The sequence below is a fragment of the Rutidosis leptorrhynchoides genome, chromosome 1 (assembly GCF_046630445.1).
Source record: "Rutidosis leptorrhynchoides isolate AG116_Rl617_1_P2 chromosome 1, CSIRO_AGI_Rlap_v1, whole genome shotgun sequence".
NCBI classification, from domain to species: domain Eukaryota; kingdom Viridiplantae; phylum Streptophyta; class Magnoliopsida; order Asterales; family Asteraceae; genus Rutidosis; species Rutidosis leptorrhynchoides.
The window spans coordinates 562,689,524-562,716,087 of record NC_092333.1 but is presented as its reverse complement, the minus strand read 5'-3'; the positions used below and the strand labels follow the sequence as shown (position 1 = coordinate 562,716,087).

General features: G+C 34.3%; 5 protein-coding genes and 1 pseudogene across 6 annotated transcripts; 2 read left to right on the top strand and 4 right to left on the bottom strand.

Moving 5' to 3' along the window:
- Positions 1-2,138: 2,138 nt before the first annotated feature.
- Positions 2,139-3,888, bottom strand: LOC139881247 (SWR1 complex subunit 6). Of its 2 annotated transcripts, XM_071865755.1 has the most exons (5): positions 3,763-3,888; positions 3,570-3,678; positions 2,904-2,960; positions 2,603-2,706; positions 2,139-2,488 (listed from the first exon to the last, which is right to left on the bottom strand). In XM_071865755.1, exons 1-5 carry the CDS (start codon positions 3,865-3,867, stop codon positions 2,285-2,287), a joined length of 579 nt encoding a protein of 192 aa, XP_071721856.1. In that variant the 5' UTR covers positions 3,868-3,888; the 3' UTR covers positions 2,139-2,284. The 2 variants fall into 2 exon arrangements, with proteins under 2 accessions (XP_071721856.1, XP_071721859.1); XM_071865758.1 differs by lacking the exon at positions 2,904-2,960.
- Positions 3,889-5,963: 2,075 nt separating this feature from the next.
- LOC139844323 (cation/H(+) antiporter 24) lies at positions 5,964-8,947 on the bottom strand. Its single transcript, XM_071834547.1, has 3 exons — positions 8,699-8,947; positions 7,612-8,616; positions 5,964-7,157 (listed from the first exon to the last, which is right to left on the bottom strand). Exons 1-3 carry the CDS (start codon positions 8,945-8,947, stop codon positions 5,964-5,966), a joined length of 2,448 nt encoding a protein of 815 aa, XP_071690648.1.
- A 3,319-nt stretch (positions 8,948-12,266) lies between these two features.
- LOC139844316 (uncharacterized) lies at positions 12,267-13,013 on the top strand. Its single transcript, XM_071834543.1, has one exon. The coding sequence runs from the start codon at positions 12,267-12,269 to the stop codon at positions 13,011-13,013; it is 747 nt and encodes a 248-aa protein (XP_071690644.1).
- A 1,443-nt stretch (positions 13,014-14,456) lies between these two features.
- LOC139881238 (uncharacterized) lies at positions 14,457-15,187 on the bottom strand. The gene is made up of 2 exons (XM_071865748.1): positions 15,081-15,187; positions 14,457-14,996 (listed from the first exon to the last, which is right to left on the bottom strand). The coding sequence occupies exons 1-2, from the start codon at positions 15,121-15,123 to the stop codon at positions 14,551-14,553; spliced, it is 489 nt and encodes a 162-aa protein (XP_071721849.1). The 5' UTR covers positions 15,124-15,187; the 3' UTR covers positions 14,457-14,550.
- Positions 15,188-15,775: 588 nt separating this feature from the next.
- LOC139881206 (LRR repeats and ubiquitin-like domain-containing protein At2g30105) lies at positions 15,776-21,802 on the bottom strand. The gene is made up of 10 exons (XM_071865725.1): positions 21,663-21,802; positions 21,462-21,559; positions 20,922-21,077; positions 20,617-20,727; positions 20,431-20,531; positions 19,982-20,119; positions 19,700-19,748; positions 16,549-16,614; positions 16,302-16,421; positions 15,776-16,232 (listed from the first exon to the last, which is right to left on the bottom strand). The coding sequence occupies exons 1-10, from the start codon at positions 21,796-21,798 to the stop codon at positions 16,122-16,124; spliced, it is 1,086 nt and encodes a 361-aa protein (XP_071721826.1). The 5' UTR covers positions 21,799-21,802; the 3' UTR covers positions 15,776-16,121.
- A 456-nt stretch (positions 21,803-22,258) lies between these two features.
- LOC139881216 (tryptophan--tRNA ligase, cytoplasmic-like) overlaps positions 22,259-26,564 on the top strand; it is a 28,990-nt pseudogene continuing 24,684 nt past the window's right edge.

Genomic DNA, 26,564 nt, shown 5'->3' with positions numbered 1-26,564 from the left:
GAGTTAGTAATCATCATTACGATTTCTTGATATCGAAAGGTTGATCAATCTATCAACTACACTAAAAATAAAATGATCAAGGTACCTGACCCAAGTATAAACAATACAAACACATTGACATAGCCATATATGGTTGGGCCGAGTATCAAGAGGATAGGTCATCTGTCAACAGTTTATTTGAAGAGGTACATGAGAGACGATATTGCTAATATAAATACGAATAATCTAAAGTCTTGCTTAAAAACTATTCGGATATTATATTAAATTTTACATTAAATTAAATTAAATTAAATTAAATTAAATTAAAATTATTTAATTTAATTTATTTATTTAATTTAATTTTTTTACAACTAAAATGTGTGACGAATTTCGCGTTTCAGTTATTTCGAATTGTAGTTTTGAGTTTGTGCTCACACTACAAACGGCCCCTCAAATTCGGCTCAATTTACACAACGGCCCCTCAAGTTTACACTTTTTCAGGGGTAGAAAGCGTAAATATATAATTTTATTAAAATAAAAGAAACTAATTCCACCCAAATTTTTAACGGCCACTATCTTCTCGCTCGGTGCGAGTTAAATTTTTTCCGAAATCACCGTTCAACTCGAAAAAATCTAACGAACACAACGGGACTAACTACGCGCGAAACGGACATCGTTAAAAAACACTAAATATTTCGGGCTATATTCCATACATATACATACACGTACAACAAACAACTCAACGTATTAGATATATTAGGTACCAAACAACATATATCCAAATTCGACCGCGCGTTGAATACAACCGCAGCAACGCGCGGTCGAATTTTTTTCTAGTTTTGTAAACAACTGGAAACATTTGAGAATCTGAGGGAATTTAGAACGCTTAGAGCCATTTCTTTAATCCAAATTCTAGACAAAAGTTTACTTATTTCTCCATAATAATACAACCAAAGTCAGCCCAGTGCTAGCACAATGGTCACTGATGTACAGAAAACTTAGCAGCATTTAAATGACAAACACTTCGGCATCTGCTTAAGTGCAAGAAAGTATAGATCAGTGCATATTCATTAGTAATTCAGGTATGGAGGAAAAGCCAGGACAAATCAAATACATCAGTAATATAACAGAAACACAAACAAAATGGTTAAGAACACAATCTAGTACATATTCATGTGTTGCCCAGTGTTACCGGATAACTACACATCTCTAAGAAGCCTCACCTACAATGAAGGGTGTTGCAATGTGATGTCACGGTTAAAAATTACGTTTATCTCTTGTTCATGTACTTACATGAAGCCACTAACCCATCAATACACAAAATATTAAGAGATTGGACAATAAAACTGTAATGGATTTGATGTACAAGTTAAAGCAAGAGAATAATTCTGTTTTCCAAACATCAGTTCTAAAATATCAAAGGAAAACATGAAGCCTGAGAAGAACCCATAGAATAGACGTTTGTATCATAAAGAATATGGTATGAAATATGATGTCTGCTAAGCATATGACACGAACAGAAAAGCAAAGCAAACATCCGACAAGACTAAGAAAAGCATTAATGTCATTTGGAAAACGAAACAAATTAAATCTCAATTACAGTGGAAGAAACAAAAGGCAATGCTTGGTCTATTTCAGTTCATTTTGGTTCTGAACTTCTGATATCCAATCCCTATTGTACCGTGTGACAACAAATGATGATTGAACAAATATGTTGAAGATGAAAAAAGTGCAGAAATAAGTTGAGCAAATGAATACAGGATACTAACAAATTTAACTAACACCGGCCCAAGTTATGTTTAGGGTAACTAACATTCTTTTAACCCATGACTACCCTCAAACTAAATAAATAAAGAAAAATATAAGTAAATATTATTCTTGATTTATTAACTATATTGAGTATTGACGTATCATCCGGCAAGCTGTGATGACAGCTAGAGATTATAGTGGGTGCAAACAAACATGTTACTTGTTACCTCCTGAAGACATTTACCAGAGTCGGTTACCTTTATATGATCATGCATAGTCTAACGAAAATGTGCCATTTCAGTTAGTCAAAAGACTTACCTATGATGACTTACCACAAGGTTAAAGATTAATGGAACCCATGAATAAATGACCTTACAACTGTCCTATCAGTCTCATGATAATGTGCTCCCTACAATATTAACTTCGATAGTTCACAAACAAAGGATATTAAGATGAAAGTAGAGTACACTCTAAACATATCATTTACTGGAGTTACTCTAAACATATCATATATTGGAGTTAACCTATAAAGGGTTCCTCAACATTTCAAATGGATCTAAGCTACAAATTTCAGACAACGTGTATCGTTGTGAATAGTCTGACAACGGATTGCACAGAAACGCATCCCACATCTTACACATGTATAGTTTGCTGAAAATCCACAAACCGTGCAAAAATGGCGGCGGCATGTAGAGCTTGGAGGTCCAACTGCAGCTCTCAGATAAGATGGCACGTGAGGAGGCAAAGATTCCAAGTTTGCCTGTTTCTTAATATTAACATCATCAGTTATATGATATTACACTAGCAATAATATCCTGGTTGCCGGAGCTTAGACCATAAAAAGAAGTAAAATATAAAATAATAATCCGCTTACGTCATTCAAGAGCTCAAGGAAGGATCGCGGGGCTTTCTTTGTCTCCAGTGCTTTGGCCTGGCGAGTTTTACGTTTGGTACCTTTGGATTGCTTCTTATGAAACACTGCAATAAATAAGATTAATAAGGCCACCGGGAGCACTTGGCAAAAATTTTTGGGTGAGTCTAAAAGGCATTATAAAAAGTTAAAAACTTACACCAAAAATGATGGTTTTAGAAGATAGATAAAAGAAGGATCCACAATATTTGCACAACAAAATAAAGGAATTATACATAAGAATATATTTTAGAAATCAATGTACTTCTCATTTCGTCCCAAATGAGTACACACGCTTTAGTCTCAGTAGGCCATTGTACATCTAAATCATGTAATATCCGACTCATTATGTAACCATTTTTCCATTTGGGGAAAATACAGTTAATATTTGAGATTCCTTGCCTTACAAGTTCCGTAAACTTGAGCGGGTTACGCAATGGTTCGAATGGAACAAAATTAGATAAGTAAAAAGACCTACTGCAACTGAAAATAAAAATATAGAAATGTAAACATGCTCTTGACATGTGTTGCCATTTTTGTATAAATGGGTCATATTTACCACTTTGATTTTGGGTCTAAATTGTTGAAGGAAAACTTGAATTTGATGTATGCAAGTTGTTGTTATGTTAAATGATAAATCTGAAGTGTTTAACGTCTTGCTAGTAACAGGTGTCGAAATGGGTAGCCCGAAATGGGTCAAAATGAGTTTTAAAATGTAAAAAAAGTAAGCTGCGGGTAAGATGCGCCGCATCTGTTTGTCTCATAAAAAAAGTTTGTTGTTTTTCTGCTGTCGGTCTGTGGTCGTTTCAATTGGTAATAGAGTAGCAAGTTGTCCAATTTGAGACACAAAGAAACATACATCTACATCTACATTTCAGATTAAACCCTAGAAATAATTAAGAATTATATTATATAGTATTGAGACTCTGACCATGATCATCCTCATCATCAAGGGAAGCTTCATCATCATCATCATTAGGTTCTACGATCTCGGCACCAGGGTTATCATTCTCCAGAGCTTCAAGACGAGCAAGAATTGCCTACAATTGTTCAATAAGGACCTAATTTCAATTTCAACTACATATAATAACAAAAATAAAAAAGTAAAAAGAAAAGAACATTACTTGAGTACGATTATCAGAGCTGGCGAGTGCAGCTGCCATTTTAGGCGCAACTTTACGAGCTCTAGTTGACATTCTACGGAGTGAATTTGAAATATCTTCATCCATTGCTTTTTCTGTTCAATTCAGCTAAAAATTGTTGATATATTTGAAAAAATAAAATCATCACAAGCAATAAATCAAACATAAACAAAGTGAGTCAAAAAAAAAAAACCCTACAAAATTATATACACATCAAGGAGGTGTAAATTGGATTACCGATAAAATACTGTGACTGTCGCCGGTGATATTTAAACGCGATGAAAGAAACTAAAATATACCAGTATCTGTTTTTGAGGCGATTCGAAAGTAACCCAAAGGTAGAAGGGGGAGGATGCCAGGATGGTGCCAATTTAGAGACATTTGCACTGTACGTCCCCAGTCTTAGTTGTAATTAAAAATATCATGACATAATATAATCAAATTACCAAAATAGTCCCCATTCTTGGTTGTAAACTAGTTTTCGAACCCTCGCTTTGCATTGGGGGTTCGGTTTTCAATGTATTTTATTGCGTTTAGTTTGTAAAATTATTTCGTGGCTAACGATGATGTCGTTGAAGCGCAACTCGAGTTGAATTAAAAGGTATAACCCACGAAAGATTTAAATATTTTTTAAATTAACAATATATGTGCATCTCCGCGTTGCGCTATGTAATTTTCGACTTTTAAAAATTTAACGCAAAATCAACATGTATGAAAAGTACCTCAAATATTTAGTGTTTTTCAAAAAACATCCGTTTTGCGTATAGTTAGTGACATTGTGTTCCTAAAATTATTTCGAGTTTAACGATGGTGTCGAAAAAATTTAACTCGTTGCGAGCGAGAAGATATGACCCGTTGAATATTTGGGTAGAGTTTATTTATGATTTTTTATGAAAATGGTTATTTGACAGTTTACCCCCCTATTTGGGGGGTCGTTTGAATTTATGAAAAAAGTGTAAGGAGCTTTATTGGTGTAATGAAAGTTAGTTAAAATTAAACAAGAAAAAGGTGAAATGACGAAAATACCCCTGATCACTATTCACCTTTTTTTTTTTTTTTTTTTTGTCTATTTGATTATATAGTAATAGTAATGTGTAATTACAATTGTAAGTGTATAATAGTGGTGGTTTTTTTATTGAGAGATTTTCTTTAAAAATGACAGGCTCTTGTTGATTCATCTGACATGATGATGGGCCAAATGAACCTCTTAAAGGCTAACACTAACAGAATTCAAATCAAATCAAATTAAAATCAAAATTGACATCAAAAGAGAATCCCAAATAAGAAGACATATATTGCTGCTTTGGAAGCTGCTAGCATGTATTTGGTTTAGTTCTACATTTGCTCTCTGTGTTTGACCATTTGTACTTGCATAATACTGGTATCTTATACAAAACTATTACTTACTCTGTCTTAATAGTCCACTATTTTTGCTTTTCAAAAAAAAAAAAAAATAGTCCACTATTTTTTTTATTTGACTCTCCCAAATTAATAATTCACTTCCTAAATAGATAAGAATAATAATGTAGATTTCATTTATGCCCTTAACGTTTACAAATAAGACAAAAAGATAGGTCAAAAGTAACGGATAAAACTGTAAAGTAAAGAAAAAATACGTGACAGTCACTTTTTTTGAACTGTATGTTTTTTGTCCGTGGACTATTTACAGGGCGTCTTTGGACATGTGCAAGTGCGCGGTCGCACAGGGCTTAAAAATTTTAAAGGGCTAATTTTTTGTAAATCCTTCGTAATTATATACATTTAACCCAAAAAGTAGTATTAGGCCGAATTAGTGTTGGTTCACTAAGCGGATCTGATCAGTTTAACCCAGAAAATAGTTAACGTTAAAGGATCCCTTTTAATGCCTGCATAGGACTCTCATATACAACAAGACTGCCATGACTATTGATATGAGACGGAAGGAGTATTATCCATCTATATAATGATATTAAATAAGTTACTGTTGAAAATCAAATTTCACTTATAAATCTAATAAATAATCACAATATTGGCAGTTTGGCACATGACAATACAACCATAAGTACTATTATTACATGGAAACATTCACATTCACAATCTTTTCTATAAGCCATTGATCATATACAAATCCACAGCTTACATTAGTACTTTAAAAACACTAATATGACAACAAATTGTATAACCATCAACAACATATCTATTTCCTAACACAAACTATTAAAATATCTCGAAATTCTCCCTTGCAACCCACCCGAATTCATCTCTTTATCTCGTAAAACTTGTTGTTGCACTACCAAAACAGAAGCTTTACTCCCTAAATCAACTGATGCAACATAATCACCAATCACTCCAAGCTCCAAACTTTCACTCCAACTATCCAAACCTTCAATCAAAACCGGATTAATCCCGAGTTTTCTTCCTACAATCCAAAGATCATAAGACTCGCTATTCATCGCTCGAATAGCCGCAACTGTTTCCTCTCCATTTCTCACAACCACCTCTCGATACGCCACCCGTTCATTCCCTTCATATTTCACCCAAAACGCAGTCACAAGCCCATCGTCGAGCTTTTTTTCCAAATCCTTTTCTCCTTCACCATTATGTGCAAGAAAACGTATCACCGTAAGTGAAACATTTGGATTAGTAGCCATCCTATCCGCACAAGCTAATGCTTCACGTGCATCGGCCCCACCTAAAAACAGCATCGCGAAATGATACTTCAAATCAACTACAGACATTCTTACGTTATTAATAGGACCCCTAAAGTCGCCTTTGTCAACAAGTATTGCAACCGAACATGGTGCATGATCGAGCACCGTGTTGTTTAATGATTTATTATTGTTTTGAACCATATCACTTCCCGCCAAACTTCCAATCGAAGATAAACTATAAGGTAATATTATCAAAGACGTTTTTTTGTTCAACGCGAGCTCACAAACATCTTGATACATACTTCTTTTCGGTGCAACCGAAGTAAACGAGTGGATCTTAACGATATCTCTTCGCATTTCTTGAATACCATGAAACGCTTTATGTGTTGCCTCGTTTTCATCTATATCGTCTTTATCATTATTCTTTTGTTCCTCCAAATGGTCGATGAACATAGGAGCGGCTCGTCCCACAAGCTCGACTAGATGAAGAGCGTAAACCAAGAAAGGACTATGTACAGTCGGGTTAGAAACTTCTAGAAGATGAATCAGACCAGGGCAGCTGTCTTCCTCCATGAAGCAAACTAGTATTTGGAGTTCTGTATTTGGAGGAGTGTGTTGAATGTTTCTTCGTTTGTTGATCATGTACGGCCGGTTAGGATTGTAGAACATGTTGATCATTGGTGTTAATATACTTGTTAGCAACGTCGTAAAAAGTACAAACATTGTAAACTGCGGAAGCCCTATCATCTGCAAAAACAATTCCAAGTTATACAACAAGACAATCGTTATCGTTCTAGGATGCGTATGATAAAACATAATGATTAAGCATTGAATGGTTCATAATCTGAATGATTCAAAGGTTTTGGATTAACTTTGTTCTGCTGTTTGATAGTTATTCAGAATGAACATTATGAATCAGGTAAAATTACGTTATGAATCTTTAAATGAATAAATAAAAATTCAATATAGTTATTTAATAAGTCTTCTTGATATAATTTAAAAATAATATTACAAAAACTTTACGTGCTTAACGGTTAAGAGAGTATTTCAACTTTAAATGGTTCGAAGCGATCATATGTTATTCAAAAGTAAGAAAGAAACGCGTTGAATGCAGAATGACAGCATTCATTGAACCATTAAATTAAATTAGGAAGTAAACAAACACATCCTTAGTGATTATAAGGAGGGTGAAAGAGCAAACCTTGAAGTCCAACCAGTGAATGAACAACAAGAACTCAACTTGACCTCTTAAGCTCATGATCAAACTTAAAGTGACTCCTTCTCTAATCGGCATCTCAAAGAATCGAGTCATAAATAGTGTTGACAAAAACTTACTCAAATATCCAGTCATGATTATATAGAGAAGTGGCTTTAACTTAGCCCACTCGGTCCACATGCCGAAAATATCAGTCATCAAACCCATGTTGATATATGCAAATGGCATCAAGATGTCATTAATAAACGACTCGCTTTTCTGGACCAAAGTGGCTCCTAAAGGCGGACCATCAGGGATAGCTAAACCGAACCACATAGGACCATTAGCTAATGCAATTCCAAAGAAATCACTCATAAATCCCCACACTAAAACTGCTCCCAATATTGCAATTATGTAAAATTGCTCAACTGGTTTACCTTCCGGTGTGTTTTTAATAATCCAAAACATCATCGATCGATTTCCATAAAAGATCGTTACCATAAAAGCTATCAAAGAGAGTATGTATCCTAAAGCCGCCATAGGCCGACCTTCACCTTGTTTCGCGGCCTCAAACGATGTGATCCCGTAGAGTCCTACCACGTCACCAATAACAGCCGTGGCTAACGCCATTCGTCCAATATCTGAACTCAAAAGGTTAAATTCACGAATGATTGGATGAAGAACAGGAAATGATGTTATAGCTAACGCTGCACTAACTCCCCAAATCGAAGACCCTTTTTTCATTTCAGGCTCTAACGAATTTCGGACTAGTAATGCAACCCCTGCAGTTGCAGCTAGTGGTACGAACATGCCAAATAACGCGATATACCAATGTTTTTTTGTTGCTTTTTTTATCATCAAAAGATCCATTTTCACCCCGGAAACAAATAAGAAATACATGAAAGCAAATGAACCGATATTCCTGTGAATAAACGCTGCTTGACCTGGAAATATCCATGCTGCAAACTTTGGATTTCGCATTAAACATGATGGTCCAACAATTAACCCTGCCTTAAAACATAGAAAGATATAACTTAAAAGTAATGAATAATAATAATTAGAAAAATTATATTAAACGCATTCATGGACTTACAAGGATCTCAGATATAACTTTAGGTTGTCTGAAAGGTTTAAGAAGATGATGAAGAATGTGCGTGATCACAAGGATCAAGGAAAGCTCTAATAAAATAAGCGCGAATGTTATTTCGTCAGGGGTGTCTCGAGAGAGAAAAACACCGAAAGGATGTTTTTCGTGTACGGGAGTACAAACAAAAGCTTCTTTTGGAACAGGCTTAATTGGAGGTATGAAACTTAAATCATCCTGGGCGTATGGTGTCGGCATCTTTGGATACAAAACTAATTGTCATGCATGCATCAGAAACAAAACAGGCTGAAAACACTAAGTTTGAACAATATTGTTTGAAATGAAACCTTAGCCGTACAATGATGTTATGAGATGTACCAAGAAATTAGGTGTTCTGTTAACTATTGTTGTCCAATGAATATTTTGTTAGTTTGACATTTGTTGAATAAGGGTTGCAGAGTTGACCAATTGGTATGTTTTAATATATAAAATTAGAAATATCTCCACAGAAATAGATTGGGATACATAAATTAGTGATGCATATTTAAAAACATGTGTCATATCACATATACCATTTGTTATTGCACCTTTGTAGCTTTATATTTACTTTAAATAAACTGCAACCATAATTTATGTCACTTATTAAACCATCACAAGATGTCCAATAGTTAGTATCCTTTACATAGGACGTTTTAGGTTGAAGCTTTACTAGCAACATACTTTGGAGTGGTTAGATTAAGAGTCGAAAACGGTCATTGGATAATTCAATTAAGTCGTGTACATTTGAGTATAGATAATTCGTCCTCCCCAATGACCTGAATAAAAAAAACATTCTCCATTTATCTGTTTATCAAGTTTAATCATCATTAACTTATGTGGTTCATTTTATCTTTTCAAAACTATTGAAAGAACCAATTTATAATCTTATATGTGAATGTGATGATCAATATCAATATATGTATAACTTGGTAAATTTATTTCATCTATTAGTTCATAAAGGTGTTAACTGAGTTCTGGCTATAACTTGCTTTGGCTCAGTTTAGATAGGTTAACCCTTCCTCCTTGTATGACTTGATTTATAAGCTGTTGCAAATCATTATATTATATTATATTATATTATACTACACACTAAATATGGACAAAACACACCAACCATACCACGCCACCTATCCCGAAAATACTGTAGCTACTGTAGCAGCTACTGTAGCACTGTAGCGAAATCACTGTAACATTTTTTTTTTTTTTTTTTTGGATTTTCCCTTACCACAATGAAGTATAAAAATATTAATTCATAGATAAACAAAGTTGTTCTGAATTTTTTTTTTTTTTCGCTTACCACAATGGAGTATAAAATATAAATCTTTTGGATTTTCCCTTACCACAATGGAGTATAAAATATAAATCCATAGATAAACGCAGTTGCTCTGAATTTTTTTTTTCTTACCACAATGGAGTATAAAATATAAATCCATAGATAAACACAGTTGCTCTATATTTTGCAACTATAAATATACATATTATGTATATCGATATACAAACAAAAATTTGAGTGGAAAAACTATATATATATATAGTGGTAGGATCAAGAGGTAAGTAACCATTCGGGGGGAAGCAAAAACTTTTTTTTTCCGTTTTTTGAAAAAACTTTGTTCACGAACATTATAGATGAGATGAAAATATGAACATTTAGTAGAGACACTTTGTGATAAATGTTTTTATTTTGGCGGGAAAACGCTCGAAGAAGTAATATATAACAATTATCGTATTTTTCGAACGTATTTTGAGGTTTTAGCTATTGGGGTTTAGATATTAGGGTTTAGATATTAGGGTTTAGAAATTTAGGGTTTAGGGTCTAGATTTAGGATTTAGATTGAGTTTTTAACACGAACGGTTTAGAGTTTAGGGTTTAGGGTTTAGGGTTTGGTGTTTTGGGTTTATGGAAAAAACACCAAACCCTAAACCCTAAACTCTAAATCGGGCTAAATTTTACTTCACAAAACATGGAAAAAAAAAAAGGTTCATATTCTTCACGAACAATATTATCTTGAATGTTATTTTTGTCGATCGTTTTCCCGCCTAAATAATAACATTCATCACGAGGTGTCTCTTCTAAATGTTCATATTTTCGTGTGATCTTGATGCCGGAAAAAAAAATTAAAAAAAAAACGATTTTTTTTTTGCTTCCCCCCGATTGGTTACTTCCCCATTGATCCTGCCCCTATATATATATATATATATATATATATATGTATATGTATATATATATATATATATATATAGACACACACACACACCATAGCATAATTTTTAAACGAACTAGATTAACTAAAATGAAGTCGTGTGGCTAAAAGGATTATACAACAGATCTAGAAAACTTCAATATTTCAAGTATTCATAACGAACTAATTTTAATTACCTAATTAGATATTAGATATTAGACATTTAGTAGATGATAAGTAAAAGAATAACAAGAAAAGAATGAGAAGAAGAATGTGGTATATGAGATGAAAGAATGGGGAAAGAACACTGGAGAAATAAGTTAATTAATGGAAAAGTGATTTTGTTTGTATAATATATAAGACGGGTCAGACCAGAGGCCCATTGGTGAGTTTTGGAGGTTAAAACGTTGGTTGAGTAATTGAACAAATGATTTCTTTGATTTTTCTTTAAAATATAAAATTTGGTGTACACAACAACACAACAACAAAACTCAATCTCACATGTATGGGTTATAGGAGAGGTGAGACGTTGATAATCCTTCATTTATCCTTCAATAAAGAAAAGTCGTTTCTCAACCCCAAGTGAAGACCACCGGCCAATATGAAACCGAACATATACAAATATTACATACAAAATAGAAAAATTGTTTACTTTTTTAAGTATTATAAAATATTGTTATATGTTACTCCTCGGTCCAATATTAATAGTCTTTAGGTAAAAGTACACAGTTTAAAACATTACATTCATTATATTATGCTTTTTAATTACTTTACCATTTAACCACTTACTTTTTACCTATATTTTTATCTTATATACAAAAGGTAATGATTATTTTTATCTATTTTTGGAAGTCGACTTATAATTTACCTTATTTTATAACCCGTTTATTTATTATTGATTAAGAAAAGTATTGAAATTATATGTGTATGTGGATTTGGTCTCCGTAGCGAAGCACGGACCTCCAAACTAGTTTAAACTATGTGTTGGTGACAAAATATTGCTTAACGATACGGTTAATGATGATTCCACGATTTGCCTTAATCGACCATTATTAAACAACACATACATGTTGTATCATTAGTAGGATTTTAAGCGTTTTGCTAAATTTATTCACAATTGCATGCAACAAACTATCAACTAAAAGTTAAAGGAACAGTATGAAAATATTAACTATGAGGGCCAATCTGATGTGGTGCAAGATAAAAATAAAATAAAATAACAGGTACACATAGATAATTGCGGAGCTAACTTCACCAACTCAATTTCTAAAGTCATTGGAGACGGATCCAACACCAAATTTTGGCATGATAACTGGTGCGGAACAGATAAATTTTGTAATCAATTTCGAAGGTTATATATGCTCGAATCCAACAAAAGTGTCTCGGTAGCGGATCGACTCAAGCCAAACAACCCGGCATCAATCACTTCATGGAATTGGACTAGACCACCTAATGGACGTAATCTCACCGAATTAGAAGAACTACAGAATCTTGTTGCAACCATCACCCTCTCCGATAAGCCCGATACTTGGAAATGGAAATTAGATCAAACCGGAATTTTTACAACAAAAGCATTAGCCTCAATTCTCGATAACCTAAGACTCAACACACCGGCAACCATCATTAAAACACCTAGAAACAAACTCATACCCCAAAAAATTAACATCTTCATTTGGAGAGTTCTGCACGGAAGAATCCCGACCCGTGTAGAGCTTGACAAAAGAGGCGTCGATCTTGACTCAATCCTATGTCCACTATGCAACTTACACAGAGAATCTATCGAACACATACTATTCCATTGTTCGAAATCATCCAACGTTTGGAAAGCAATTCTACAATGGTGGAACCTCCCGAACAACACCTTCTCCAATCTTACAGACGTAACCTCAAACAATCAACCACTCAACACATCGAAAAATGGTTCTTACACTTGGCAAGCCATTAAATGGGCCTCCACTTACATCATCTGGAAATTCCGAAATCTCAAGGTCTTTAGTAAAAAAGAATGGTGTGTTGCCACAATACTATCCGAAATCCAGACTCATCATTCGCATGGATATCCAAAAGATTCAAAAAGTCAATACTCATGTGGCAACAATGGCTAGTCAATCCTCTCTTTTACATCTCTCCAAACCACCAGAGATCTGGCATCGGTTAATCGATATCATAAGTCCTATTCGATAAAGCACTCATGGCTTGGTTCCCCCATTCACACTTGGTTAAATGGGTAGGGTCAGCCAACTTTGTCATCGCAATTGCGGTACTGTATGGCTGCCTCTTCTCAGCTTGTCGTTTCAAGTTCCGTGGTGTTAATGGCCTCCTTGCCCATGAAATTGTATATATCTATTCGGTGCATTATAATATTTTGTATAGATTATAGGGCTTTTGTAAACTCTCCGTTATATTAATAAAATTTTTGCTTGCTTTTCAAAAAAAAAACAGGTACACATAGAACACTTAATTTTTTTTTTTTTTTTTTTACATCAAATCACACAGCAAAACTTGATTACTAAATAACAGTGTCACAAACTCACAGTTACCCACCTTAGTACCGAGAACAAACAAGTATACAGATTCATTACTACGTAACAGTAGCAGGCATAGTAGCTTAATCTGTGTCAGGTAAGTGTGTAGCGTTATGATCTGTCATCATCGTATTGATTGTTAAACCTTTATATTTCAATGTCACAATACTGCTAGACCTGGAGACTAAACAAAGAGAGCTCATGTAAATATAAATGCTACGTATGGAGCTTCACTATTTATTTGATTTTCTATGTGATAATATGTTTAGAGAATGAGAATTGCTCCGACATTTTGGTATTAGGATGATTGCACTGCAGTTAGATCGACGAAGCTATTAACAGAGAAATTGCCCTGTTGCGGAGGTGGTTTTCCCCACTTAGATAATCATACACGTCTCGGCGTACATAATTGTAGGCATTTAGCGAAACATCATTGCAGCGAAGGAAAGCTTTTGGTGTGGGCACTTAAGTGATATTCTCATCATTCATTTAGTGCACTTTTATTACATGTAATATATAAATATATATTGATATATTGATATATGGATAACATAAATTTGAAGCCCTAGGAATTTTATCATGGTTTTAGGAGTACAACTAGGTTACTAACCTAGTGTATTTTACTAAGGTTTTACTATCCTGCTTAGCAGCTACATCACTTATTTGCCTAAGCTCCACCAATATTGGTCTGCTGTTTCCTTTTACTATTGTATCTAAATCTAAATGTGAGCAAATACTATTTCCAAGATCCAGTTTTGTAATGCTAGTAATAATAACTAAGAACATTCGCTGATTCATACTTGAAACAGGCTATACGCTTATTCTCCTAGCTTACAAACTTATCAGAAATTCGAAAAGTAGATAAACTCACTTTTATCGGTTGCTAACAACTTAAAGGTAAATAGCATAAATAAACGATATAAGTCTCATAAGCCATAAACACTACCCGAATTATTACGGTAAGTCAATAAAATGTGAAGCTAAATCAATTGCATTTTAACTATTTAAATCGGAAGTTTCAGATATCAAACAAACATCATCAAAAAGTATCAGCAATTGCACAATCAGTATGATCAAAATAACATAACATAATCCAATAACAAAAATAATGTTATACTTATGATGATGATGAAGAAGTAGTTGACGCAGCTGAATTAGAAGGCCGTCTAACACCAATCATAAGGTGATCCATCCACCGATCTTCCGGAACCCGACCCGCCCAATCCGGAGCCAATCCACCAAACGAGATCCCACGCATAGCTTCCCTCACTCTAACCGCATTTTCCGGCGTCAACGGAGCTCTTCGACGGTTTTCGTCTTCTCGAAACGCTCTCTGCATTTCATCTTCTCGCATTCTCTCTTCTTCTTCTCCGTCATCATCGTCGCTGCTTAGATCTAGCGAATTCATTCCGTTCTGTATATAACCGTTTGATAATCGGTGGAAATTAGGTTCGTGATCGTTATCGGAGTTCTGATCGGAGGAATCGTCATCGTCAATTATTGGCTCGTAATACTCCGGCGAATCGTCGGGTATCGTGTCTGTATCGCTTCCACCGGCGTTTTCTGTGACAAATCAAATTAGTTAATATTACGATTATAGATATTGTAGAGAGTATATAGATTTATAAAGAAAGATCTGAATGATACCTTGGGAAGTAATATTGATTTCGGTATTAGAGGATGCGTTCATTTTCTTCGTTTCTGAAGTACAGAGAAGATGAAAAGGGGGGTAGTGCTACTTTGGGCTTTCATTTGATTACGATAAAAAAAAAATAATAATAAATATAAAAATATAAATAATACGGAGTAATAAATATAAATAATAAATAATACAGTAATAAGAAGAAGATATATTCACACACTCAATATTGATCTATACACAACTAATTGCTATTATGTCCTTACTTACAATAATACATTTTCAAGTCCTAGATAAATTTAAGGATATAATTGTAAGTTTTATGGTAAAAGGTGTGTATGGATCAAAAACTGGTGTGTGAGTATCACCTCTCAATAATAATCTTCTCTCTTATATATTATAATAATAAAGTCAATATTAGCAAAACATTTAGACTAATGAATTACATGGCAAAATGACAACCATTGGATAAAAATATACATATTAATCAATCTGCCTGAAATATGAAACTCCAGATTGACCTCAGGGGTTTTCTTCCAGATTCATTCAGGATTCAAATCTGGTCCGCCTGTCCCTCATGATGATTTCAGGATCGGGCTCCTGCAATGCGATTCGAGTTTCCTCCCGAAGATACAAATTTGGCTCATAAAATGGTTTATTTCGCTTACGTTTCAATTAACAATGATAGGTGTACAGATGAAGAGCAATAATATCATGTTCTCTCCTCATGGTCAGTACATATGAAGTGCTCAGGTGTACAAACAAACAAAAAAAAGACCAGAAACAAAAAGCAATCAATCACCCTTCCACTCTATAGCTTGAGCATCAAATAAGATTACAATTTAACAATTTTTTCCTGGATTTGTTACAACTGTAACATTCTAATAGAATACATCAACTGAAATTGCTGAAGAAACAACCTGTTTCAGCATGATACATTTCTAGTCTTGCAACACATCATAGTCTTAGGTATCACTATTGTGAATAACTTACAACCGTATACGAAGAACCATAACTTGAAGTATTTGCAATTGGTAGATCCATCAAGGTTAGCTTTTATCAGCACCCTCATCAAAATAAGAAGAGCCTCTCACCCGAAACGCCAGTTGTTTCGAATGCTTAAGCACACGTCTTTCGTCAAAGCTTTCCCATCCTTCAAACTAGAATCACATTTTTTTATTTAAATACTCGATTTACAAAAACATCTACGAAAGAACAGTGGTGTATACCTCTCGAAGCATGTCCATTGTTATTTCCGTGCCGTGCAGGTCCAGGGTCGATAGCTGGGTGCAGTTTTTTAACAATGCTGATGGAAGAGATTTAAGTCCATTGTTGTGCAAATGCAAAGCCTGCAATAAATAGTTGGGTAGGTCCTGGTTTAAAAACGTTGCCATACACTAATTATACGCAAAGAAACTATTTTTCTTCTTATGAAACTAAATCCAGGTGTTGGAATTGATTAAAAGAGAGAAATACCTTGAGATTTCTCAGATTACTGAGAGTTTCCGGCAGCTCTATAAGAAGATTCGATGAAAAGTCAACCTGCATAACAACATAATAGACTTAATCAAGATATCAAAGAAACCCAAATTTTAATGAAATGAGTATAGATGGCAATATTGGTGATCTGATGCGGTCAATACTCACCACCGAGAATTATGGAACGGTTAAGGAGTCAATAAAAGAAGAATAAAAAGTTTGTTGATTCCCTCAACCGAATTAAATCATGGGGTGTATACCCATGATTCCCATACACACGTATGGGATATTGGGCCTTTACTTTACATTCTATGTACTTGTAAGGTAGAGAGAAAAATATGAAATGCCTCTAACATTGTATTACGTTTCATGTAAATAGTTAGAGAGAAAACGAAAAACAAGAGAGCCTCTATTTTATAGTAGTCATACGAGTACTATGTAATTTAGAGAGAAAAGAGACTAGCCTTTAATTTACTATATCAAGTTAGATGTAAATTAGAGAGAGTGGCTCCTATTTACTTTCATAGATAGATTGTAAGTAGGAAGAGGGGATAGCCTATGTACTTGTAATTCACATATGCATGTACCAGAGAGAAAATAATAATAACATTATTATTTATCCCAAACTCCATTCTTCTTGTCTTATATTCTTTTATTTCCATTCGATACCCAATAAAAAAAATGATTCATTTTAATATCCTTACGATTCATTTTGGGTGCTGGGTTATTGCAAGATGGCAGGCCTGTTGCTTACCACTCAGAATTGTTCCAAGGGGCACAAAGGAACTATCCAACTTATGATAAAGAGTTGCTTGCTTTACACCAAGCCGTCAAGCATTGGCGTTGCTATTTGTTGGGCAAGGAAACAGTGATACGAACCGATCACAACCTTTGCAATACCTACAAAGTCAAGATAAGTTACAACAAGCTCGGCACATGAAATGGATGACTTATTTGCAACAATTCAATCTAGTCATCAAATATAAGAAGGGCACCCAAAACAAGCTGGCCGACATGTTATCGAGACCACAGATGACATTGTTTTGCTTATCTGTTCTTATGCAGGTGCCTACTGCATGCCATGATGATTACACAGCTGAGTACCAAAATGACCCATATTACCAGCGCATATTGAGTGATTTGCAACACAATAAGATGTCTTCTTTTTCAATGAAAGGAAATCTATTGTACAAGGGCACGTTACTGTGTGTGCCCAACACTAGTGCTTGGTTAAAATGGATTCTTGAAGCACATACATCCAAAGTAGCGGGGCATTTTGGGGTGACGAAGACACTCGGACAACTTCAACGATATGTATTCTGGCCGCATATGCAACAGGATGTGGCTAGGTTCGTGCGAGGTTGCATAATGTGCAGTACCACCAAGCCATCTAATCGGAAGGTCGGGCTATATACCCCATTACCCGTTCCCTTGCGTCCATGGGAAAGCATATCTATGGATTTTGTTGGCGGGTTACCAACGACACGTAAGGGGCATGACTACCTTTTTGTTATTGTTGACCGATTTTCCAAAATGGTGGTGCCCGTTCCTTGCAAGAAGACCATAAATGGAGAAGAAGCTGCAAAATTATTTTTCGACAATGTTTGGAAAAATATTCGGGTTACCCACTTCTATCATATCTGATCGTGATTCACGATTTTTGAGTAGGTTTTGGTGCGTGTTATGGTCTAAAATGGACACGAAGTTGAAACGAAGTACCGCGTTTCATTCACAAACCGACGGTCAGACCGAGGTGGTAAATCGGTACGTTGCTCATTTACTCAGGGGTTATAATTCAAAGCATCCTAAAACATGGGACGAGAGCATTCCCTTCATCCAGTTTGCAATAAACCACACGACCCACTGTTCTACTCACAAGGCTCCGGTTGAGGTTTTTTTCGGTTTCTTACCTCAAAGTCCATTCGATATTGAGCTTTCTGTGGGTTCAACAGGGACGGATGGTAAGGATCTCAAAGATGGAGAGCGAGCACAACGCTTCCTAGATAAAATTCAGAAAGTACACAAAGAAGTGGAACACCAACTGATCCGGTCACAACAAAAGTATAAAGCACGCCATGACCGACATCGAGTACAAGGGAATTTTCAAGAAGGTGATTTCGTATGGCTTCACCTCGGAAAAGATAGAATGAAGGGAGAAGGCAGAAAGTTGAAGCCGATTCGCTATGGTCCATTTCGCATCATTAAAAAGATCGGTGGTAATGCTTGCCAATTAGAGCTACCAGCCTATATGGAGTTGTACTCGGTGGTTAATGTTGATAAGTTGAAGCTATTCGAGCCATCCATGCTCTATGAAGAGGTCGACGAGGCTCTACCAGCTGTAGAAGATCTAGTAACCGATCAAGACAAAGTGTTAGTTGAAGACACAATAGTAGAACGCAAGTCCAGTTCTACAAGAAGAGGTGAACGACGAGCTTTCTGAATCGGTCTCAAGGGACATTACCAAGTGCAGCAAAATGGTTATCTGAGGACGTTTCTAAGGCACGTTTTCCTCATTTACCATTCTAAGCTCAACATGAGTTGACCTTGCCGGAGAAGGGGAGGAATGATCCAGTCATACTTCATTCTCCGAGATTTTTGGGTTCAGTTGGAGTCAGCCCATAAGTTTTCTTCACTTTTCCCATGTGGTCCATGATCCGACTTTGTGGCATCATGGAGATTTGCCTCGTTTACGTTTTCTATTATATATTGTAATTGTAAACGAAAGAGGGGAATAAGCCTCTATTTTACGTTTTCTATAACTAGAGAGAGATATCCATAAAAAGCAGATCATTCCCTAAATTGTTTGTGTGTTTATTTTCTTTATCAATTTACACATATACAATCAGGAACGATTATACAAGAACAATCCTTACGAATCTCGTTGTGACCTCAGATTCCTGACGGATCAATTGGCCCGTAGGGTGAAGGGTCAAACTACGTTCAGGTTGAAACAGAAATCTGATACGGGCCAGGTTGGGTAATAATTACAAGCTACAAACAGTTTTTTTTTCCTATTTTTAATTTCTTTTTAAAAATTGATATATATACATAATGCTTAGGAATAGGAAAGCCACATTATTACAATAGTGATCAGATGTGAATTAAACGCTTAGAAGACAGTACGCAGTAAAAAAGACTGAGATCTTACTTCAACAAGGGCGGAACAGCTTCCTATGCATGACGGAATGGTGCTAAGCCTTCACATAAAAGTAACATTATATTATAAAAATGTACAAGCTAAATTGGCAACATTTCTTCCTTTTTGGTGGACTTTTATTAAAAGTAATACTCGTATATGTAGTTAAGATTCACAATCACAGACAAATGTAGATAATCTGAAGTAAATAAATATAATAGTAATTCAGTAAGAAAATTTCACGAAAGAAATTAACTACAGTTAGATGAAAACAAATAAACATTAGCATCTCACCTGTTGTCATTAGCTTCTAAAACCTCGAGGTTAACTAGTAGTCCTATTTCATCCGGAAAACATGATAACTTGTTGTGTGCAACATGAAGCTCCTTCAAGGCAGTTAATGCAGCCAAATCAGATGGTAAGATTGTCAAACTGCAAGTATTTTTGTTGCCAATTTAGCTTCTTTTTTTTAAATCAACGGACAAAAAAAAAATGCTTTTGTTTAATGGTTATGGTTATAACAAGGTTGTAAAAATTGCTAATTTGGGATTAATTGGCTGAGACCTTGTAAGGATTAGTCAGCCAAATCTGACTTTGACCGACTAAATCCGACTTCTAACCGATTTTGACCCGTTAACCAATGTTGACTGATTTATTTGACCGATTTGGTAAAATTAACCAGCAGCTTCTAACATTAATCCCGAATTTTACAACCATGTAGTGAGAGACTGAGAGATGCTTACAGATTTTGGTTCAAAGACAATAAAGATAGAGATTTGAGTAATGACAATCCTTTCCAACTGAATGACTCATCTTTTAGGCAATTTGCATTCAACAGAAGTTTCTACATAAGATCAATTTAATTTAATACTACATTATACAAGTTAAATATTTTTATATAAAAGGAATGAAACAAATGATCATCCTACCTGCAAAGAAGTCAAACCACCAACAGCTTCCGGTACTTCTTCTATACAGTTTCCATTAAGATCTAGAAATCTTACTGAAGATCCACAATCCCATACTTGTTGAGGTATGACCTTTTTTGGTTTAACTAGATCATATTAGTACCAAAACGTTCATGTTAACAGAATCTAAATATACTATACAATTATAAGTAACATTGCTTACATACAAACATACATACATCCATCCATCACAGACCTATTACATAATTATCTACCTCAAATCAAATCAACTATCTTATGGAAATTGAACAAATAATAAGATATACCTTAATATTACTATTAGAGAGAGCTATAACTCCAGTAAGCTTCCATCTTTCAGATTGACTTTTTACGACAGTCACTGGTTTCTTCTCCTTTGTATTGCTCTCAGAAATCCTCTTTGAATTCGACACCACCGGAGCTTCCTTCTTGATAGGACCACTCTAATTAAATAATAAAAAATAACGTTCTTTTAACATATCACTTTGAGCAAATTCAAAATCATATTTCTATTTCTATCAATATTAACATAATGACCATATACACATTTTATGTTTCAGGTACACAACTTTTTGATTGTTAATATGAGGTATCAAACTTTTTTATTACTACATAAAAGAAGACTATTTAACTTGTTAGGCAGGTATTGTCTTTCGATAAAATTATCTCCTATAAATATAACATCAACCCTTGGATCAATTGTATTCCACAAACAACTTCAAACAGTTCATATTCACATTTCATATCTTAATAAATAAAATTAAACATAAAAAAGTATTTACTAGTTTAATCAAATATTTACACAGGTAACAAAATAATCAAATTACCCCTTGATGTAGACCTTGTGATGCAATGAGCTGTATCTTATAGACTCCACTGAATGTCCCCAATGAACTGAACTTCATTTCATCTTCAAGTATTTTCCCTGTTTAATATCATTAAAACATCTTCATCAATTAGGTTTTTTCAGATTTTTTTTCTTATTGTTCCGAGTAATTGATGTAATTAAATTAAATACATGTGTTTACCTTTAGCAATGAGTTTTTGTCCACGTGGAAGAACATCGGTGAGTGGTTGAAGAAGAGATTTAAGGTCTTTAACGGTGGAATCAACAGAAACATTCAACGGTATCGATCTTCCGTTAAATTTCACGCTTAATTTCATTATATTTTCGACGGAATCGCTGTTAGTCGCCATTTGGATGCTCCGATGTAGGCCTCTGCAACTGATGTTGGTAAACTAAAAAGGGACTGTCTACAGGCCTTGGGCCAACCTTACTTAACTTGGGCTCATCCAAGCCCGTAATTTAGTTTTTGGGCTTCAACTTCATCCTATGAGCCTACAACGCAAAATGTATTCGTTGAAAGTGATTTTCTATAAAACTTAAATAATTTATAATAAATATTCAGCAGATTTCGTAACTTGCTCTACAAGTAAACCTTGCTCTTCAAGTAAATCTATTGCTCTCAAGTTTTTTAATCCACATCTGGACTACTCGTGAAATTTACGTAAATATATACCCCGGATTATTGTTCATAATTTTCCTAGTTCATTCCTAATAATATTTCACACAAAAATCTTCTCTCTCATTTTTTTTTTCTTTTCTGAAAGACATTTGAATATTATGGAGAAAGTAAAAGAAACAAAGAAAACAGTGCAAGAAGAGAAAGAAGAACAAGTTGTAAATCCATATGAAGTATCAGCAAAGGAGAAGATTGATTATGACAAGTTGATTGACAAGTTCGGTTGTAAAAGAATCGATCAATCTCTTGTTGAACGTGTGTCGAAACTCACCAATCGTCCCCCTCATATCTTTCTTCGCAGAAATAAGTTTTTTGCTCACAGGTACTAATTAAACACAACCCACTATCTAATTTAATTACTTCAATTTTCTTGCTTTTTAGGGTTTAAATTTAACGTTTTTGAAGATACAAGATTCGTTGAGTTTGCCCGCCCTAGGGTTTATACTTACATAATTCGATCATTCAGTTACTAAAAGTCATATCCCTAGTGATTAGTGAATGACTGATAAGGTTGCAGTGTACTAAAATACTTTTCATGTTTCTTGTTATTACAACCAGTGTTGTAAATCTCCCGAGATCTCCCCGATATCTCCCAGAGATCTCGTTTTTAGAAGGCAACCGAGACGAGATGTTCATCTCCCGAGATTTCTCGGTCAACGGGTTCAAACTTGGTCAAAGCCACGATTTCTCGGATTTTCTTGCTAATTTGTATGATTTTCTTGTAAAATTCGTAATTTCTAAGATTTTCTCGCTCATTTCTCGGATATTTTTTGTAAAATCTCGAAAAAATGTATATAAATATACATATATTTATGTTTTTATGTATATTTTTATTAAAAAAAACTATAAAGTCAACGTAAGTCAACGTCCGAGATCTCCCCGAGATTATTCCGAGACACCGAGATCTCCTTAAAAAAGTCCAAACGAGATCTCCCCGAGATCCGAGTTCTCCAACCTTGATTACAACTGATAACTGATAATGATAAATGATAATAATGGTAATATTGAATTGATGTGAATGTTTAAGCTATATGTAGTCCTGATATATGCTTATGAATAGTTGTCATCTTTAGATTTATTTGGTCAAAAGGATGTATGTATATACGTTATACTACAACATTCGTAAGTACATTGCATATGTTAGTTAAGATTTATTACTAGTATAATGTATGTATTTGGAAACAGGGATTTGGATGTGACATTGGATGCTTATGGACGTGGTGAAATTTTTTTTTCTATACACAGGCAGAGGTCCATCTTCTGAAGCATTGCATTTAGGGCATCTTGTTCCTTTCATGTTCACCAAGTAAGCTTTTTCTTAAGTTTTCTATATATACCTTGTATTGTATATATATTTATCTATCTATGCAATTGTATATATTAGTACAAAGATAATGAAAATTTTTAAAGAGTAAATATATACCGTATATTTTATGGAATTATAGCAAGGCTAGCTAGTGTCTCACCAACTAACGATCAAAGTTCCAAAAATTGTGGCATGGTGATGGACTACACTTTTGTCAAAACGACATACTTTGAGTAATTGTTAAAACTCTTTGATAAATATTGTTTACTTTTTAGATTGTCTGTATGCAAGTTGGCCTTTGGACAGATTTTAATCTGTTTCACCTGTTTCCTGACAAAATAATATGTAAATGGGTAGAAATTGTAACCTCTATTCCAAACATGGTCTAAGACATGGTTGTTACAGATATTTGCAGGAGGCTTTCAAGGTTCCCGTAGTCATACAACTAACAGATGATGAAAAATTCTTGTGGAAAAAGGACCTTACGGTAGAGGAAAGCGTCAGACTTGCTCGTGAGAATGCGAAAGACATAATTGCTTGTGGTTTTGACATCTCAAGAACCTTCATATTTTCCAACTTTAATTATATATGTCCGTAAGTACTGTCCGCCTCATGCTCTGCTTATGCAATAAATGTTACTGCTTTGTAAATATTCATGTATGATGAATTTTATCATTATGCAAACAGAGTCTGTGTCAATATATAACGCTTACTATATTAGATGGTGAATTATATACAATCCTTTTAGTTATCTTCTTATATGTATCAATCTGGTCGGGATAAGTGACCTATTCATAATCAGGACTACTTGAAAAAACGGTCGAAACTCGGCTAATGCACGGTGGATACTAGTTATATGAAGAGATATTAGTTCGAGAAGTGGCAATTTTGAATTTTGACCCATTCTATCATAACTGGTCGAAAATCAGAATAAACTAATATTTCTTTTTTATAACTAGTGCCCACCTGAATAAGGTTTTTGGGGATTAAGACTTGGTGCTAACTGTATGTGTATGAACTGCTTTGAAGAAGGATAGTGATTAAAGTTCAATCTTTGTTTTGTTGAATGCTTATTATAACTCTTCTATTGCTTTGTTGTACTGGCTTATCGGTCTGATGTGAAGTATTTGTGCAGTGCGTTTTATATAAACATAATGAAGATTGCAGATTGTGTCACGGACAACAAGGTGATTATTATTATTAAGAATAATTTTAATGTTATATAGTTGATAGAATCATTGGTCATTCTTTCACATTATTATTCTAAAGTGTGCTATGTGTCCGTACCTTGTATGAGGATTCACTAAGGATTTTTAAATATAATGCAGTTAAAAAAGTATATATGGTTTCACTGGTGAAGATTCTATGGGAAAGAGGTTTTTCCCAGCTATCCAGGTTATTAGGATTTTTCCATTTTCCTCCTAAGTCTCAACTTTTTAATGTTCAATTCAATTCAATTATACTTATGGTTCGATGAGTTGAGGACTTGAGATATTAAAGGCGTATAAGATGGTTTTATATTATAACTTACATAGTAAAATAATAATAATCGTGTCCTGGAAAAGGTGAAACACAAAAATTCAAGAAAATAAAATCACATGAGATGGTCATACTGAATTTCCGGTTTCCAAAGTCTACCTCATTTGATATGTTGTTTATCTTTAGATTAATTCGGTTTCCTCTGGAAGATGTATGTATGATGCATATTTTTGAATTTTTCATGAGTTATGACTTTACAAAATTTCGTTTCTTTTCATCTTGTAACTAGTGACCGACCGACTGACAACCATTCGTTTTTTCAAGGTTTTAGGAATATAAGTATAACTAGCCTTTAAAAGCCCGTGCGTCGTTTTAACAAGCTCAACAAATTTACAAAACCACCCCACCAACTTATGATAAGTGTACACAGTTTTCGGCAGTAACAAATGTAAAACGTATCAGCACGGCTACTCTTAATCAAACAAACTTGAAACTTATATGTTATATTAATTAAATGTATGATAAAAAAGTACAAAATTACGCTTACATGACAACTACAAAATGTCCAAAAACAACCTAGGAAAGTGATTATTAATGTACATCCCAGTTCCACTTTTCAAAAAAGTACAAAATTACGCTTACATGACAACTACAAAATGTCAAGTAAGTTATACCAAAACCCATAAACATAAAGCTTTGCATATGGATAGTAGATCAATCAAAAAGTAGCATCTTTAATAATTATATGTCTTGAACCACCATCAAAATCTTTAATAGTTACACATCGTGTATCATCAACCAAGTTCATTACCCACATTACCAAAAGGAAAACAGAATAAGAAGTCCCAAAAAAATTGACCGGTTGACCAAAAAATCACCAGATAGTGTCTCTTGGGTGAAATAAGCAGCATAAACCAAACCTTTAATCCTATTCCAACCCTGCAATTCCGAATAACATTCCAAAGAATCACAACCGTTGGTCTTTGACTTCTCCGTCTGTCACATAAAAGTCCACCAATTACCACATATTAAAATTTTCATTATGCCAAAATGCCACCACTTTCAATGATATTTGTCATCCTCTTATCTTGACATAAGCATTAGTAAAAGATTAAAATTTGGATATCTAAAATGCTTATGCCAGAATAATAATTATCAAAAATGCACAAATAAGAGATGAAGATACTGCACAATTGAGCACTTTTATGGTTAACTAATCCGAAAAATACTACTTTTTAAACGGGACATTAACTATTATATACTACATGTTTGGAATATAATAAATTACTTGCGATCCATTCATAACACCTAAAGAAGCACTTTTTGTACAAAGGAAGTTAAATTACCTGCACTCCATTTATAACACAGTGACTGAAAAATCCAAGCACTAACTGGTATGTAGTAACTTCAGTTCTAGCCTTCTAGGTGATTCAAAGATCTCTAGATATTCGTTTTGTTTTGCTTCCGCATTGATGGAATTGCTTCAAGTCCACTTTCTATTGTAATTGTACATGGCCTATTAGTAGTAAGGAATAATCATATTATGTTGACTACCAAAAATATCAAACGAACTAACATTATGTTTAGTTACGCATGTAACATCAATATTCTTAGTGATAAAA